Below are 18,183 nucleotides of genomic sequence, written 5' to 3'. Positions count from 1 at the left end.
ACATAGAATAAGTAAAATACTCCTATATATATATATATATATATATATATTATATACATATAATATTTACATTTTTACACACAAAATGCCAATTTGTGAGTTTTTTGGATGTGATAATGGTAGCAAAAGAAAAAGTTTGGTGAAAAATCCTAAAATTATGTTACATCGATTCCCAAAAGACCCAATTTTAAGGGATTGCTGGGAAAAACAAATACACCAATATGGCCAAACAGATGCAGATAGGAAATCCATAAATTTTAATTCTGGTAAAAACAAATAATTTTTAGTAATAATATTTACTTTAGTATCCTACTTGACTTCCATATTTATTCAACATTAAATAATTATATTTAGCGGTTGTTTGTTCTTTGCATTTTGCAAATGATAGTTATGTCATGTCTTCCGGAGTAAAGTGTAGAAAAATATTAAAACCAAATGCTATTCCTTTGAAGTAAGTAATTTAAACAATCAAATTATAAGTCAAAAATTTAAAAAATTTGAAACATTTAAAAAACAAAAATTTACTAAATAAGATGTAAGTATTGAAATATATTATAATGTAATATTAGGTACCTAAGTTAATTGTTAATGTAAGTAAGTATAATAATTAATATTATATAATATAAAAGAGTTTCCAATTTTGAATTTTTATTATTAATGATTTCCATAATTTAGTAAAATTTACTATTTAGTAAATAGTAAATAGTAAATAGTATTTACCAGTACCCGACCATACGGAATTTAATATTTATTGATAACATGTGATAACATGAAACGACCTAGAATATTATATTCACCAATGAGAAGAGGCGAACCAGCTAATAGACGGGGGGTGGAGTGGTTGGCGAACACGATGCGTATCAAAAAGTTGCTGACATACCTATCTATTTTGTCATGCATAAATGTATCACTATTCCATCTACATCAAGTGATAAATTCCTTAGGAAATCCCATCCAACAAATACACGTGCCTTACCGTAACTCTGTAATAACGATGTTACTAAAAGGTTCATTGGGACTCAATTGTTCCACTGCAATAATTATAACGGTAGTACTAAATCAACGAAGTATCGTGGTAAACATATTTAATAATACTTATAAAATGTCTGAGAAATTAATAATAATCATTGGGTAACTATTATAGGAATCAATATCTACCTATAAGTATGCTAGAAACGTTTCTGGTGTAAAACACATTATTTTGGCACCCGTGAAAATCCAACAAAGTGTGAAATTGCTGGTAGATAATAAAGTAAATTGTGAAATATATATACATATATATATATTATAATAGGTACATAACTCCAAAAATAATTAATGTGATGGTTTGATTGTTAGGTCAACGAACAAGTTTGCAAAATATGTAATATACAAATCAACGTACCCATGCAGTAGTTATATCCTCAATGTCACGCCGACCGATGTGAAGCAACCGCATGTTATAGAGTCTGGCGATGGAATTAGACATAACTTGCAAATGGCCAAGGTGCGTTTTAAATCAATTTTTTAACATCTTATGTAGTCATGTTTATATCTTATTAATTATAAAAATTATGTATATGGTATCTATAGGTTGACTCAATTGAAAATAACGTGGAACGTGCCATTATTGTTGACGAATACGCACAAACTAATATGAGCAAAAGTATTTCAGTGAGAAATGACGTTGATTCTATTGAAAACCAAATTATTAAGGTGATTTTTAAATTAATTCTTTAATATCAATATATTATACGTATTAAATATATATATATATGGATATATATTATATTCAGGTTTTTATCTGGTATGAATAGCACGATATTTACATATGGACAGGTGATAATTAATTTTTTTTTTGGTTTTTTAAATAATTTTTATCAGCACATACTTGTAATTACTAACTGGTTAAATTTTATAGACTGGAAGTGGTAAAACTCATACTTTGTATGGAACAACATTGGACAAAGCCACAAAGGTATTATCCCTCGTTCTTTCGAATACATCTTCGAAAATTCAAACAGTAAATATACAGAAGGTAATTAGCAAATTGAATTTAAATATTTCTTTAAAGTTTTTAACCATTTTGAAGAAAAAAAAACAATTTAGAATTGAAAATGGAAATGTCGTACATAGAAATTTATAATGAAGTTGTGTACGACTTATTAACGGCAAAAAATGTATGCAATCAAAATGCGGAATTTACGTGAGTTTTTAAATTAAGAAACGTTATAATAAAAATGGATTTGTTGTAATTATTTTCAATTTGTATGCTTATCATGCTTATTGTCCAAAACACTGGTAAGTTATTAGTGTTTTGGCCAATACAATTTAATATTGAAAATGTTTGCATATTGCTTAATTTTAAATACTACTAGACTACATTTTTCTACCATAAATATAGAAAGAAAATGGATAAAAGAATTTTAAGTTGTACAGACAAAATTAAAAACATAAATTATTGTAACCAATATTTTGCTTTGCTCAAAATCTAAAATTCATTAATTTTTTTTAAAACGTATTAAAACTTTAATTTTAATCTCGTCATTAAAAATATACAATACTTCTCATAAAAATATGTTTTTAATTTATATATATATTCTATAGAATATAGATCATTTGAAACGAAAACACCCATCGACTTTAAATACGTCATTTGTAAATGAGGGAGATCCAGATTCCGAATTACAAACTGTCAACAATTAAACGGCCCCGTCTACTTCATCAATTTCTTCTTCTTTACTTAATAACACTTTAACAACACTAGAACAATATTTAGAGCCTCCCATGAAACGTCAACGCCATCTTAGACTGTATGGTTCGGCAAAAAAAAAAATGAACTTAGTGATGCTGACAATAAATCTGAGTTAATAAAAATGATTGTTTCTGATTATCAGCCTTTATCTATCGTAGACAATATTGGTTTTAAAGAATATACAAACATTTTATAGCCTCTATATGTATACTCCTCCGAGTAGAAAGTTGTTATCGACAAAATTATTACCTACTGAATATGACATTATAGTTTCAAAATTAAAGAGTATGTTAAGAACTGTTCTCAATGTATCAGTTACTACAGATATGTGGACATCCGACTCTAATAAGGCCTATATTACAGTTAGGTACATGCCATTTCATATTCGGTATTTTATACTCACCAGTTCTTGCAACAAGGGAAGTACATGATTTGCATACTGAGGAGAATATTGCTGCTTCACTTAGACTAATTTTCGATGAATGGGAAATAAATAATAAAATTTTCACTGTAGTGTCCGACAACGGAGCAAATATTAAAAACGCTATTAACCAACATCTTTATAAACATCATCATTCATCATCCTTGTGTGGCAGATACGCTAAATTTAAGAGTTAATGAAGCCATAAACAACAATAGTGAACTTAGTCAAGTATTACAAACATGCAAAACAATTGTAGGACATTTTAAACACAGCACTTCTCCTAATGAAAAATTAAAAATTTACCAAAACCAAATGGGTCTACCTCAGTTAAAAGTCAAACAAGATGTGTCTACGAGGTGGAACTCCAAATTAATCTTGATGGAAAGACTCCAAATTAAGGCTTCTTTGTCCGCTGCTATAACGTTACTTCCACGTGCACCAAACGGGTTAACTGCCGTAGAATGGGAACTTATAAAATACTGTATACCACTTTTAAAACCATTTGAAAGTATCACAACAGAATTATCTGGCGAAAAATATCCGACATTATCGATGGTTATACCACTTATACGAGGTCTACAATTTACACTTGGAAATATCAAACCAAAAACCAATTCAAGACAATTATTAAAGACAGCATTATCAAATTCAGTATCCAGACGATTGGGATCATTAGAAGGAGATAAAATAAGTTCAAAATCAACATTTATCGACCCAAGATTAAAAAAAACGGACTAATAATTTTGACTAATAATGTAGGTGTCTAAATATATTTTTTAATTTAAATAATAAGTAATAACTAATAACTAATAAGTAATAACATACTTATACTTTAACATTTTGTTTGAATCAACTTAATATTATATATACTATTTCTAAACACTGCAAAATGACAACATCGATTTCAAAAACATGTATGATTAAATTTCGCGTTCAACAAAATGCTAAATGATGCATTTAAATCAAACAGATTTTGAAAGAACATCACCTTTTCACAACATAAAGATATAATCAATCCAATATTAAATTATAATAAATAGGGCTTGGATGTTATTACATTAAAGACTAAATGTTAAAGCTAGACTTAGAGACCTTAAAAACTTTAAACACAAATATGAGCAAATATGTACATATACAATAGAACAAGACAATTTAGACTGAATTGATTGAAAAATGTATTCTATTATTATTTGTATTATCAATTTTTCCTTTTTTGAATAATAATTGTGCCTTTTGCTCAATGTCTTTGAACAAAAAAATAAATAAAAATAATAGTTCGATAGGAGGTCATCTTTAGCATGGAGTGTAAAGCCATTATCGCTTGGAAGTCACACAATATTTACATAACATCACATTTGTGTAAGCAATTTAATTTTTGAACTACATTTTTATGAATTTTTTTTCTTTAATAAGTAAAAACCATGTATAATATACAAAATAAAGTTTTATATAATTATTAATATTATAATATGAGTTTTTAATATAATTATAACAACACTAAAGTCCCAATTATGACATCAAACATAATTATCAAGTATTTTAAATATGTCAATTGCATCATAAAAAAATTATTGTAATATATTCTGAGTGGTGAATAGGGTTATAGATTTTAGACCGAGATCGAAAACTTTTTTATTTCCATTTTTGTTCTTAATTTTGTAACGTATTTAGAAGTATTTTCCGTATCTGTCAGGTAAGGTTAATGAATGTAAAGATATTTGAAATGTGTACAATTTTGATATGTAAGGATCAACATTCACTGATATAAAGACAAAAAATTGTTGTAATATTTAGTAAATTTTAATATATTAAAATTAGAGAGCAATCAAGGTATATGCATGGTAAATTAAACTTAAAGCAAATTTAATTGTTTTCAAAAGATTATTCTTTTTTTTTTATAAAAGTATCTACATTTATAATATTCAATGTATACAATATTAAAATAGTAAGATACATATCTAGTTTGAATCTAAAATAGGTATCTAAAGAAATGTAGTTTGTGAAAGCCATCAGTTTAATAGATATATGCCTAATAAAAACATGCTTCAAAATGTAAACTTAAAGAACATTGTTTGTACTAGAGGCTAAAAGCGAGTTCAATTGAATAATAAATTATTTGTATATTTACTAATTTGCTATATTTATTACATTATTAAATGAGACTAATGTTTTAACAAATTACTTAAAAATTTTGTTGAAGTATTTATATGCTCAAATTGGTTAAAAATAGTTGATTTGGTGTAAATAAATTTGTAAAATATAACTGCAAGTCTTTAAAAATTTGTATAGTTTTTTTTGAAAAATATTATATTTTCTTCCAAAACATAAAAGTATATCGCTTGGAATTTAGATTAAATTCATGTCGACAGTTGTAATATATCTAATTAATAACGTTTACTCTTTAACATATACTAATTCTCGTTTATAGAGAAGATATACGAGTAACCCTCCAGCACACCTTTAACTTTTCCGTTTATAGGAAAGTGGTAATATTTCGGAATCGTTATTAGTTGTGTTTATACAAAATTAACCGTGTGTGACATAATATAGAAACTAATACATTAATACGCATTAAAATTTTAATGTCAAAAAGTTATAATTTCAATAATTTTATTAACACAAACCAACTAAAATCCATACATGCAAATACACATATTTAATAAGTAAATTTTTGAATTCTATGAAATTATTAATCATGAGTCATGAATCAGGAATTAAAGTAAAATAATGTTAAATTTAAATAGGTACATTAGTGAATCTAGATATTTAGATGATGAAATATGTGGCACTTATCATTACAATATCAATAAAGAGAATATGATTTCATAAAAAAAAATATGTCACACTTTTGAAATTATATTACAATAATATATTTAGGAAATAGAATACAGCCCCATACAATCATCCAGAATACAGAAAAAACTCCCACATTTTATCCATTATATTATAACTTATTAATGGTATTATTATTGCATATTCTTATACAATAAGACATCGTTTTTACTTATATATATATATGGATACATATTATATTCAGGTTTTTATCTGGTATGAATAGCACGATATTTACATATGGACAGGTGATAATTAATTTTTGTTTATTTTTTTAAATAATTGTTATTAGCATATACTCGTAATTACTAACTGGTTAAATTTTATAGACTGGAAGTGGTAAAACTCATACTATGGATGGGACAACATTGGACAAAGCCACAAAGGTATTATCCCTCGTTCTTTCGAATACATCTTCGAAAATTCGAACAGTAAATATACAGAAGGTAATTAGCAAATTCAATTTAAATATTTCTTTAAAGTTTTTAACCATTTTGAAGAAAAAAAAACAATTTAGAATTGGAAATGGAAATGTCGTAGGTACATATAAATTTATAATGAAGTTGTGTACGACTTATTAACGGCAAAAAATGTACGCAATAAAAATGCGGAATTTACGTGAGATTTTAAATTAAGAAACGTTATGGCGAATATGCAATGTGATGACATTACTAGTAATTATTACCTAATTACCAAAGTGGTATCTATAGATAATAATAATATTGATAATATCCCATTATATTAGATGATAGTAAGCTATAAGAAACAGTAAAAAAAAATATTATTCAAAATAATTAATTAAATTAAAGAAGCACATAATAATGTTTTATGAATACATTTTATATAATTTAGAAAAACTGTGAATTTTACGGTAAATAAAAAAGGAAAAGTTGACTTCAAGAACTTAAATGTATTCAAAATAAAAAATATTGCTGATGCTTTTCGATTATTGCGATCCGGTTATGCACAGAAAAAAGTATCTTCCACATTTATGAACTCTAAGTCCAGTCGGTCACATTGCATTTGTAGAATCACTTATGCTATAAAAAACGATGTATCCAAATTGAATACAACAATTGTACTTAATTTGGTTGATTTAGCTGGGTAATAATTATTTTAGATTTTGAATGAAGAGACAAATATATTGATTTTCTTTTTTTTAGTTCTGAATGTATTTCAAAATCAAATAACGACAAAAAAACGTTAACTGAGTCTCGTTACATAAATGTATCACTATTCCATCTACATCAAGTGATAAATTCCTTAGGAAATCCCATCCAACAAATACACGTGCCTTACCGTAACTCTGTAATAACGATGTTACTAAAAGGTTCATTGGGATTCAATTGTTCCACTGCAATGATTATAACAGTAGTACTAAATCAACGAAGTATTGTGGTAAGCATATTTAATAATACTTATAAAATGTCTGAAAAATTAATAATAATTATTGGGTAACTATTATAGGAATCAATATCTACCTGTAAGTATGCTAGAAACGTTTCTGGCGTAAAACACATTATTTTGGCACCCACGAAAATCCAACAAAGTGTGAAATTGCCGGTAGAGAATAAAGTAAATTGTGAAATATATATATATATATATATATATATATTATAATAGGTACATAACTCCAAAAATAATTAATGTGATGGTTTGATTGTTAGGTCAACGAACAAGTTTGCAAGATATGTAATATACAAATCAACGTACCCAGTAGTTATATCCTCAATGTCACGCCGACCGATGTGAAGCAACCGCATGTTATAGAGTCTGGCGATGGAATTAGACATAACTTGCAAATGGCCAAGGTGCGTTTTAAATCAATTTTTTAACATCTTATGTAGTCATGTTTATATCTTATTAATTATAAAAATTATGTATATGGTATCTATAGGTTGACTCAATTGAAAATAACGTGGAACGTGCCATTTTTGTTGACGAATACGCACAAACTAATATGAGCAAAAGTATTTCAGTGAGAAATGACGTTGATTCTATTGAAAACCAAATTATTAAGGTGATTTTTAAATTAATTCTTTAATATCAATATATTATACGTATTAAATATATATATATATATATATATATATATATATATATGGATATATATTATATTCAGGTTTTTATCTGGTATGAATAGCACGATATTTACATATGGACAGGTGATAATTAATTTTTTTTTTGGTTTTTTAAATAATTTTTATTAGCACATACTTGTAATTACTAACTGGTTAAATTTTATAGACTGGAAGTGGTAAAACTCATACTTTGTATGGAACAACATTGGACAAAGCCACAAAGGTATTATCCCTCGTTCTTTCGAATACATCTTCGAAAATTCAAACAGTAAATATACAGAAGGTAATTAGCAAATTGAATTTAAATATTTCTTTAAAGTTTTAATAAAAAGAGTTAATAAAAATGATTTTCTGATTATCAGCCTTTATCTATCGTAGACAATATTGGTTTTAAAGAATATACAAACATTTTATAGCCTCTATATGTATACTCCTCCGAGTAGAAAGTTGTTATCGACAAAATTATTACCTACTGAATATGACATTATAGTTTCAAAATTAAAGAGTATGTTAAGAACTGTTCTCAATGTATCAGTTACTACAGATATGTGGACATCCGACTCTAATAAGGCCTATATTACAGTTAGGTACATGCCATTTCATATTCGGTATTTTATACTCACCAGTTCTTGCAACAAGGGAAGTACATGATTTGCATACTGAGGAGAATATTGCTGCTTCACTTAGACTAATTTTCGATGAATGGGAAATAAATAATAAAATTTTCACTGTAGTTTCCGACAACGGAGCAAATATTAAAAACGCTATTAACCAACATCTTTATAAACATCATCATTCATCATCCTTGTGTGGCAGATACGCTAAATTTAAGAGTTAATGAAGCCATAAACAACAATAGTGAACTTAGTCAAGTATTACAAACATGCAAAACAATTGTAGGACATTTTAAACACAGCACTTCTCCTACTGAAAAATTAAAAATGTACCAAAACCAAATGGGTCTACCTCAGTTAAAAGTCAAACAAGATGTGTCTACGAGGTGGAACTCCAAATTAATCTTGATGGATAGACTCCAAATTAAGGCTTCTTTGTCCGCTGCTATAACGTTACTTCCAGTTTTAGTACTTATAATAAAAAACTGTGTACAGAAGGTTCTTGATCTGGAATTAATTCCTATTTGTATAGTTTGCGACCAGGGAACCTAAAATCTTCGTATGTTCTTTATATTAAAAGGGGCAGAAGATAATCCGCATAAAACAATATGTGGTTAAAAGTTGTTTTTAATATATGATTTACCACACCTCATAAAAAGTCTTAGAAACAATTTATTAAATGGTGATTACTGATTACATTATTGAAAAAACAAAAGCCGTTACACTGAAAGATATCAGAAAAACATATGAAATTGACATTAAAAATAAAGCACGTGCAATGTGTAAAATTACACCAACCCACTTGGCCCCAAATCCATTCCTAAAAATGGCGTGCAAATTAGCAATATAACTATTAAGTCACTCAGTTTCAGCTGCGATCAGGACATGTAAAACAACAAGAGAGCTCAAATCACCCACCGCAATTGATACTGCACATTTTATTGATATAGTGAAGAACATGTTCGACTCTGGTAATAGTTAATAGTATGATCCAAATCCCAACAAAAGACCGATGAGTGATCGTAATCCACAAGTGTTATTTAATTTAGAAAAAGCAAGACAAATGTTCAAAAGTGCTGTTAAAAATATGTCATAAAACAAATAAATCTACCATTCCACCGTGTATAACTGGTATAATTTAGGCAACAACTGCGATATGTCAACTTTATGAAAGTGAAAAGATTGATAATATGAAAAATAATGAAACGGGAAAAGGATTTTTTTTAATGACGAATAGACTTACACAGGATGCATTGGAAAACATGTTTTCAATAATTCGTTAAAAAAACGGGTAAGTGTTTAAAATATTTATAACTATATGATAGTATGAAGGCCAGTGGCGGCTCGTGGGGTTTATTGAAGGTGGGGCACAAATATTTACTTCCTTTTACACTATGACAACTTTGAACTTTCCATCAATTCATGTTGATTTTTTAAATAAAATAAAATAAATTTGTTGATACCTTTGATACGAGCCGTCACTGCATGAGGGCGTAATATTGTTGACTTAAAATAAAATTAGTACCCATTATAACACATTGGTGGACACTGGACAGTAAAATATTGTGGCAAAACCATTGTGTACCTACTGACATATTATAATTCTAATAATCAAAGAGACTAATAAATTTAGGTAGTTTGTTATCATTATTTATACATGATAATCATATATGTATATAGTTATATGGGTTATTCAGTATTTTAAATTCTTATTATTTTATTTTATGGTAATTTTTTATGTAAAATTCACATCACTATTAGTGATTCGCTAATTTTAACGATTAAGATTCTACTGCTATAAAAATAGTGATAAATTTGTATCGACTTTTGAAATTAGGTAATGATAAAGCAGTAGCTGTCCACGAATGAAATAGTCTTATTCATAGGCACGTATTCATATTTCTGTAGATATTACGGTTTTTTTTTTATTACGTATAATTATTGCACTCTTAAAATAAATAAAGATATTTTATAATATTTTAATTTTAAATTAAAGTTTATATAGTAATTAGTAGAATTATAGTTATTGTATACTGAAATATTTATGTATAGGTATAACAGAAATCCAACAGTAAGAACTTTTCGGTTCTGTTTTGGCCATATACGTTCATATAGCCTGATGAAATGTTCTTCAACGTGTATAGCAATGGCGAACCAGACAATTATAATTATATCACTGCATTGAATGGCGTTGAAGTACATACAACTCCAGAATTGAAAGAAGTAGCTCATGAACTACCGGAAACTAAGGATTAAATTCAACATCAAACACTACGGCATCGTCAAATATTTCAAGAAGTCCACTTTTTCCACAAGTGACCACTCTAGAGACGTGTGCAATCACGTATTTTTCTGGATATTTAGTAAAAAGAATGTTTGGAAAAATATAAATGTAAAATTTGTCAAAAACAATTAATTAACGAAAACAAAAATTTAGAAGACACAAATCAAATATTAATTTTAAATAAAACTTTTAACGGGACTTTTAATTTTATTGAGCAAGCACAGAGACTTAAAGCTCCATCTAATTTAATAATAAAAATTACAATAATATGTTTAAATACATTTGAAGAATACTTTGATCAAATCAAAAGTGAATACAAAATAATGATACAACTTAAAGAAAAAGTGTTACAACAAATTAACTTTCTAAACATTTTCAATTCTATACCATCGTCATGTCAAGAGCACTACATCTATATTATTGAATTACTTTTAAGGACTAAAATTTTCAAAGAATGTAAATGGGAAAATGAAAAATTGACTGGCTGCAGGAGACAGACACAAACTGTAGCTAAATTACGTGTCTTACAAAATAAATAAATATCTATTATTACTGTGGAATTTATATATTTTCATCAGAATAGAATAATCAGTGTGTTTCACTCAAATGGTAACACGAAATATTTCCGTTCGGTGACCTTGGATTGAATTGGGGTTTTTTCGAGGAGCTATGGAATACTAAAATACACATTTTGTGATCATTTTCGAATTTTTAATTCTTTTATTGTGCGCATGCGCAATAAAACTTACATTTTTTCAAATAGAAACACCTATTTTCAACACCATATTTCGATAGAACTATTTTTTTTAAGCAACTTTGATACACAAACTTTTTTCCTATCTCAAAAATTGACTGAACTACAGCAATCCTAAGTTTAAACAAAAAAAATTGTTGCTAAATTTTCAATGTTCTGTATTTTGACATTTTATTATTATTTTTGGTTGGAAGCAAGATAAATGGAAGGGCAGGCGTTTATAGGTTATTTAAATAATTGCGTCATCCCTGACTTGGGGAGATGGCTGGGGAGGACCGTCCCGTGGGTGCCTCTGACGTTCCACATGACACAGGCACTCACGGGCCATGGTTGTTTCCAGTGGTACCTCCATCGTATGGGCAGGGCCACCAGTCCACGTTGCTGGCAGTGTGCAGACGACTCGAACACCGCCGAACACACATTATTCCAGTGCGTCTACTGGGAAGGATTTCGGGAAGCTCTAACCTCCCGGCTAGGTCGTCGTCCGAACACCATCGACGTGCCCGACATAATGTGCGGTCCAGTGTTCGAGACTCTGCCGCTGGACCCAATCGATAGGCAAGCGGTTCTCATAGAAGCCGAGGAAGTTTTTAAACTTTTTTACCGTATGGTGGAAAACATCCTTACCACGAAGGAGGATGAGGAAAGGCGTCGTCAGGCCACAGAAAGACCTCCGAATTCACCGAACTAATTAAAATTACGCATACCTATAGTTAAGTTTCAAAAAAATGTAGCCGAAGGCAAGTTCTCTACTATTGTACAACATCCATTGTAATAGCTAGCGAACGGGAGACTGGCCCGTCGCAGCTACTAAATGTGTAATTGGTTATTTTTATCAATAAACGATGGGGCTGGAGGAGAAGTATTGGCACCATGGTTCCTCCTCCGGTTCTCGATACTAACGGAAAAAAAAAAAAAAGGTTATTTAAATAAAGTTAAACATTTTATTTTTATAATTAAATAAAAATTTAATTAATTATTTCAAAATAATTCTAATTGTATTGTGAATCAGATAGCACAAAATAATTGTATTTATAACGTCTTTATCGGCTGACTAGTGAATAACACTATGTAGTTCACTACTACCTACCTTCGTTTATCTTATTAAATGGGTACCTACTACCTACCTATTTTTGATTATTAAGTTATTTCACTGAAAGTTATAAATTCATAATTAAAATTTAATTATTCAAACCAAGAATACGTTCGTATTGGATACATTTGCATTGAATTCTGGTTTTTTATTGTTTTATTTTAATATTTCCGCATATTTATAATTCACAAATGGCTAGTTCTAGTGAAAAAATGGATATGATATTAATTTTTAATGAGTGCCATCGAAATTCTCGCCAAGCTGCACAATTATACGCCGAAATCCCAATAGATATCAACCGGCACATAATTATTTTTTAAGGCTCGAAAATCAAATCCGAACTTATGGTTCATTTGGAAGTAGAGGTAATCGTCGTCACAGTGGCGCCGAACTTCTAAAAATGTACTCAGGCCAAATGAAAATACAACGGCCCCAAGCCACCCAGCGGCCACAAGCCTACTCCGTCCCCTGCGTCATTCCATCAATTCGAGCACAGGTTAACTCCTTATCCGGAATCTCCCAATATGTTTGCTTATATTGTTAATATATAATGCAATTTGTTAATAACTTTTACATTCCATAAATATCATATTTTAATATAATATCTAATTAGTTACTAAATGTATAAATTAATAAATATTACAACTGTTAAAATGAACTACAGAATTTGCCGGTATGTATTGGTAATAGATATATTTGCAATAGGATATATAATATTAATAACAATAAAATACATTTTAGTGATTTTATTATGAAATAAGTTTCATATAATCATAAGTTATTACTTGTTAAGTATGTGAAATTGTTGTTTGACTATATCATATATAAATATATATATACACTATATAATATATTATATACACTATATAATATATTATATACATGTCTTAGATGAATTAGCTTCAAAAAGTTAATAATTCATCATTTCATCCTATTAAAAAGTTAGCAATTTGACAAGAATAGAACTTTTTGAAGCAAAAATATCAATGACCTGAAACATAAATAAATATTATTTAATTAATAGAGTATACGCATAATGTAAGAATAAATTATGATTATTCAAGATAAATTTATAATAATTACCTTAGAAATATCAATTGATACATCATGTTCACATGATATGACCATAAGATTTTGTAATCGTTTTTGATCCATTGTTGACCTCAACCGAGATTTAATTATCTTTAATTTTGAAAACGAGCGTTCAACTGAACAACTTGATGTAGGGAGTGTTAAACATAGTTTTATGATAGAATATAAATTTTCAAACTCTGGTTTCAAATTAGTTTTATTGATTATTTGAAAAATATTAATTAAGCTTCCCATATTTATAACACTATCTAATTCAACTTCCTCATCGCTCTCATCTGAATTACTGTTTTCATCATCTGTTGTATTGTGTAGACATTTTGGTAAATTTTTTAGTAATTTGTGGTCCAAATCATTGAGAATTTGTTTGAACATCATGTATTCACTTCTTACTTTATCTTGACTAAATCCATACATTTTACATAATTTCTCAAAAGCATCTTGTGGAACTACTGTTTCATCTTGCATTCTTCTTAAAGAGAGAAGGCCGATATCTTTCAATATAGATATTGATTGACTCTGAAATTTGTCATGAAATTGTTGAAGGATAATGTCAATTATCTTAAAAAATACAGTTACTTTGACCCTCTGTACAGGATCTTGAACTGTTTCATCAGCAGCTAGTTCACCTGGTCTCTTAGGAACTTTCTTTTTCCGAATTCCACTTGACCTAGCATTGTTAACCTCAAAGTCCCCAAAGTGTTCTTCTGAAATGTCAGAAAAAGCATCATCAGTACGAAGTTTTTTTATCCTGGTTTCTGTTTTTGTTAAAAGACTTACAGCAGCTAGTATATCCAAGTCACAGGATTGCAAAACTTTACTGAGTGGTTCAACAATATCAAATATACTCTTAAATATGAATGCAGGTATTATAAAACGCGAAGACTGAAAATAATCGAGCAAACCACTGCATTTAGAACCAGTTTTATAATCGGTGGTACCTTCATGTGTCTTTACTTCACTCAACATGTCCAAAATTGCTTCCAATGTCTCTAATACTGTGGTTAAAGCGAATGATGTTGACATCCATCTAGTTGTACCAACCCGTTTGACAGCTCGTATTTGTTTATGGGGATATATTTGAGATTGTTTTTGTCTGTATAAATCTGCTCTTTTCTTACTACAATTTATGAATGTGTATAGTTTTTCCAAATTGTATAAAGCTTTAGGATTAATTTCCAGGATTCGAGCTTGCAATCCGTTATATGTTCCTCGCATGTTAGCCGCACCATCATATGATTGGCCTACAAGGTTATTTTTCCAGTCCAAATTATTTCTTTCCATCAATGATTTAAACTGTTGAAAAAGTGCTTCACCTGTAGTATTTGATGACTCGATTAACGCTAACAATCTTTCATGGATTTTTCCATCAAAAATGTATCTAACAATGAATGAAAGTTGCTCTTTATGCGACACATCAAATGTTGAGTCTATGCATATACTAAAAAGTTCAGCAGAATTAATTTGTGATTTAATTACTGATAATACATATTCAGCAACAGATTTAATGAGTAAGTTTTGTCTTTCCCATGAAATAAAAGAATATTCTTTTCTTGCATTGCTCTTCAAATTACTTATGTGTACTGATAATGTAGGAGAATGTTGTGCTAATAAAACTACCATATCTTTGAAATTTCCTTTCAACTCATTTTTCCAGCATTCATCATGTCCTCTAAAAGATAGATTGTGTTTTGCTAAAAATATAGTTATCTCTATTAATTGTTTTACAACATCTCTGTTGAAAGAGACTTGACGATTATGTTCTTCAGTTAATGATGGTAAAATAGGTAAACAATGTGTACTTAATTTAATTTTTAGTGAAGCCATAATATGAGTTTCACATACTTCATGATTGATTATACACATTAAACCATTTTTCCAGTAGTTGAAGCCATTCTTTATCCAAGCATCATTTGATTTGGCACTATAAAGAATGCAATACAAACAAAATATTTTGTCAAGCTTTGGTGAGTATGACAGCCATTCCCTATTCACATAGGTATTGTCAATTAATTTTCTTGAGTACCAAGAGCAATGAAAACTTCTGATTGAAGTATTTTTAGGAAAACATTTGTTTTCCAATTCATATATACTTGGCTGACATGGTCCTAACCTTAGAACCATATTTCGTAACTCTGGGGTCCATGATTTAATTTTAATAAACCTAGCAGGATCATTTTCAAATACAGTATTTTCTTCAAACAACTTGTTTTGAACTGTTGAAGTTACAATCTGAAAAAAGTAAAAACAATTGTAATTTGAATTGTTTTTATGGCATATATTTTAAAAGCAATGCTTATGAGTTATAAAATATTAAGTAGGTACCTAGATACCTAGTACCAGTAGTACCTACCTTTATTCAGGCTTTAGATAAATTTAGTTTATTATTCTCATTTCTCTGAATGCATTGATATCGTGTGTATCATTTGATTTGCCATATTATAAAAATGTATTATTAAACAATGACTACTATTATTAAATAATAATTTTACATTTTAATTAATTAGCGTTTTTTTAATAATAATAATAATAACTTTATTTCAGAAACACAAGATACAATTTAAATTTTAAATAAAACATTTTTTCTGACCCAACCTATAAGTAAACTTGTTTTAGGTATGGTGAGTCTTAGTAACAATTGAATGTAATAATAAAAAGAGATACAATGAATAACAGGTTAACTAAATATTATGAACTAACACATTTTAAATTTAATAAAAGTTTGGAACGAGTCGAAATTAATATTTTTACTACGGAGTAAATTTATACCAGTATTTAAAGGTGACAATATAATACCAAAAATCTTTTAGAATTGCTTAGCTTAATAAATATAATATAATATAATAAATAAGATAAGATTTAATCCTATATCTTTTTCTTCTAAAAACAAAGTTTTGCTAAGTATAATAATACTAAATATATTTTGAATTGTTTTTAATATTCCTACCAAATTATCAAAATTATCAAAATTTGCAATTTTTGTTTTTTAAATTAAACAAATTATTGCCATGCAATGTTTGAATAATTATTTACCTCACTATAATCTGGTTGAATTACTTGATCACTATCATTCTCAAAAGATGGATCATCTATTGCTGCTTTAACCACTTGATCTACAGAAATTTCCTAAACAAAATGAATAAATATTTAGAAAAAATATATTATGTTGAATGAAATAATATTTGTATACTAATATATTACACATTACCACCTTATGGCTTATAACTTATAAGTTATTAAATACCTACATTTTTTAGATTGAAAATTTAAATAATTCTCAGACATATTTTTAAAATTAAATAAATTATTGCCATGCAATGTTTGAATAATTATTTACCTCACTATAATCTGGTTGAATTACTTGATCTACAGGAATTTCCTACTCAAAATGAATAAATATTTAGAAAATAATAATATGCTGTTTTTACAGTTATGCATATTATACTAATATATTTTCAGATTAAAATTTAAATTCAGATTTAAATATTGATCATTAATTTCCTACAAAATAAAATACTTACTCTAGAACAACTAGATTTGTGATAAAACATATCAGAAATGTTTTTACACTTCCCAGCTTCCTTCTTGAGTAACTTTCGTTGTTTCTCTCTATTTTTGTCAGCCCCTCCGCGGTATTTTCTTTTGCCTTCCATTTTTAATAAGATGTAATCCTTATACGATATAAGTAAAAACAAATTTACTAAATAAAGTTCTTTTATCTTAATGTCTTAAACCAATTTTGCATATTCACTCATATAAATATGTTTTTATAAATTTTAATGATATTAAAATAAAAAAAGACTTAATTATTTTTTTAGACATTTATATCTTTAAAAATAATTTTATTTCTTAACAACATTCAAATATTTAATTATTTGCTACTTACCTAAAACACTGTAAATAAAACTAAAGACTACAGTAATCACGCCGATTCCGATATCTTATGTATATGGTGGACTGGTGAAGTCACCAACAAAGTTAAGTTTTTTAAATATTCGTCAAAACAATTAAATAAATATTAATTAATAATAATACACTTGAAAGTAAATACGTCCCAACATTCTGTTGTATCAAAAATAATTAAGAAATAACAGGCAATAACAGCTATATCTAATGTTAAATGACAATGGGAAATTCTATTTTTGTCTCAATTAATCACGACGTTGAAAATTATGTTCAAAAAACCCATAATCCATATAATAATATGGTTTCGAAGAAACATCGATGATGACGATAACGTAATGCACCGTCATGTACTCATTTGTTCAACGTACTTAA

At 28.1% G+C, this 18,183-nt stretch overlaps 3 protein-coding genes across 9 annotated transcripts; 2 read left to right on the top strand and 1 right to left on the bottom strand.

The window, feature by feature from the left end:
- Positions 1–612: 612 nt before the first annotated feature.
- On the top strand, positions 613–6,436 carry LOC107171840 (uncharacterized). 2 transcript variants are annotated; one of them, XM_089224193.1, is made up of 7 exons: positions 613–1,252; positions 1,339–1,486; positions 1,573–1,695; positions 1,776–1,818; positions 1,901–2,017; positions 2,089–2,185; positions 6,320–6,436. In XM_089224193.1, exons 3-6 carry the CDS (start codon positions 1,661–1,663, stop codon positions 2,092–2,094), a joined length of 201 nt encoding a protein of 66 aa, XP_089080319.1. In that variant the 5' UTR covers positions 613–1,252; positions 1,339–1,486; positions 1,573–1,660; the 3' UTR covers positions 2,095–2,185; positions 6,320–6,436. The 2 variants fall into 2 exon arrangements, with proteins under 2 accessions (XP_089080319.1, XP_089080318.1); XM_089224192.1 differs by lacking the exon at positions 1,776–1,818.
- Positions 5,444–12,623, top strand: LOC149057186 (kinesin-like protein KIF6). 6 transcript variants are annotated; one of them, XR_016191086.1, is made up of 10 exons: positions 5,448–6,436; positions 6,843–7,094; positions 7,154–7,388; positions 7,458–7,565; positions 7,658–7,801; positions 7,888–8,010; positions 8,238–8,354; positions 9,552–9,656; positions 9,735–9,976; positions 10,738–12,623. XR_016191086.1 is itself a non-coding variant. In XM_089224185.1 (8 exons), the coding sequence occupies exons 2-8, from the start codon at positions 6,982–6,984 to the stop codon at positions 9,633–9,635; spliced, it is 924 nt and encodes a 307-aa protein (XP_089080311.1). In that variant the 5' UTR covers positions 5,448–6,436; positions 6,843–6,981; the 3' UTR covers positions 9,636–10,382. The 6 variants fall into 6 exon arrangements, 2 of the variants coding, with proteins under 2 accessions (XP_089080311.1, XP_089080312.1); XR_016191087.1 differs by having other exon boundaries at positions 5,444–6,436; positions 7,458–7,553; positions 9,552–9,976; XR_016191085.1 differs by having other exon boundaries at positions 9,552–9,976.
- A 1,127-nt stretch (positions 12,624–13,750) lies between these two features.
- LOC149057185 (zinc finger MYM-type protein 1-like) lies at positions 13,751–17,558 on the bottom strand. The gene is made up of 5 exons (XM_089223341.1): positions 17,427–17,558; positions 17,243–17,284; positions 16,939–17,031; positions 13,900–16,137; positions 13,751–13,807 (listed from the first exon to the last, which is right to left on the bottom strand). Exons 1-5 carry the CDS (start codon positions 17,556–17,558, stop codon positions 13,751–13,753), a joined length of 2,562 nt encoding a protein of 853 aa, XP_089079467.1.
- Positions 17,559–18,183: the final 625 nt, after the last annotated feature.

Source organism: Diuraphis noxia, unplaced genomic scaffold (assembly GCF_037042655.1).
Source record: "Diuraphis noxia isolate RWA-SAM2 unplaced genomic scaffold, SU_Dnox_SAM2 contig0003, whole genome shotgun sequence".
Lineage (NCBI taxonomy): Eukaryota > Metazoa > Arthropoda > Insecta > Hemiptera > Aphididae > Diuraphis > Diuraphis noxia.
Note: the sequence above shows the minus strand (reverse complement) of the source record. Positions and strands in the feature narration are given on the sequence as shown.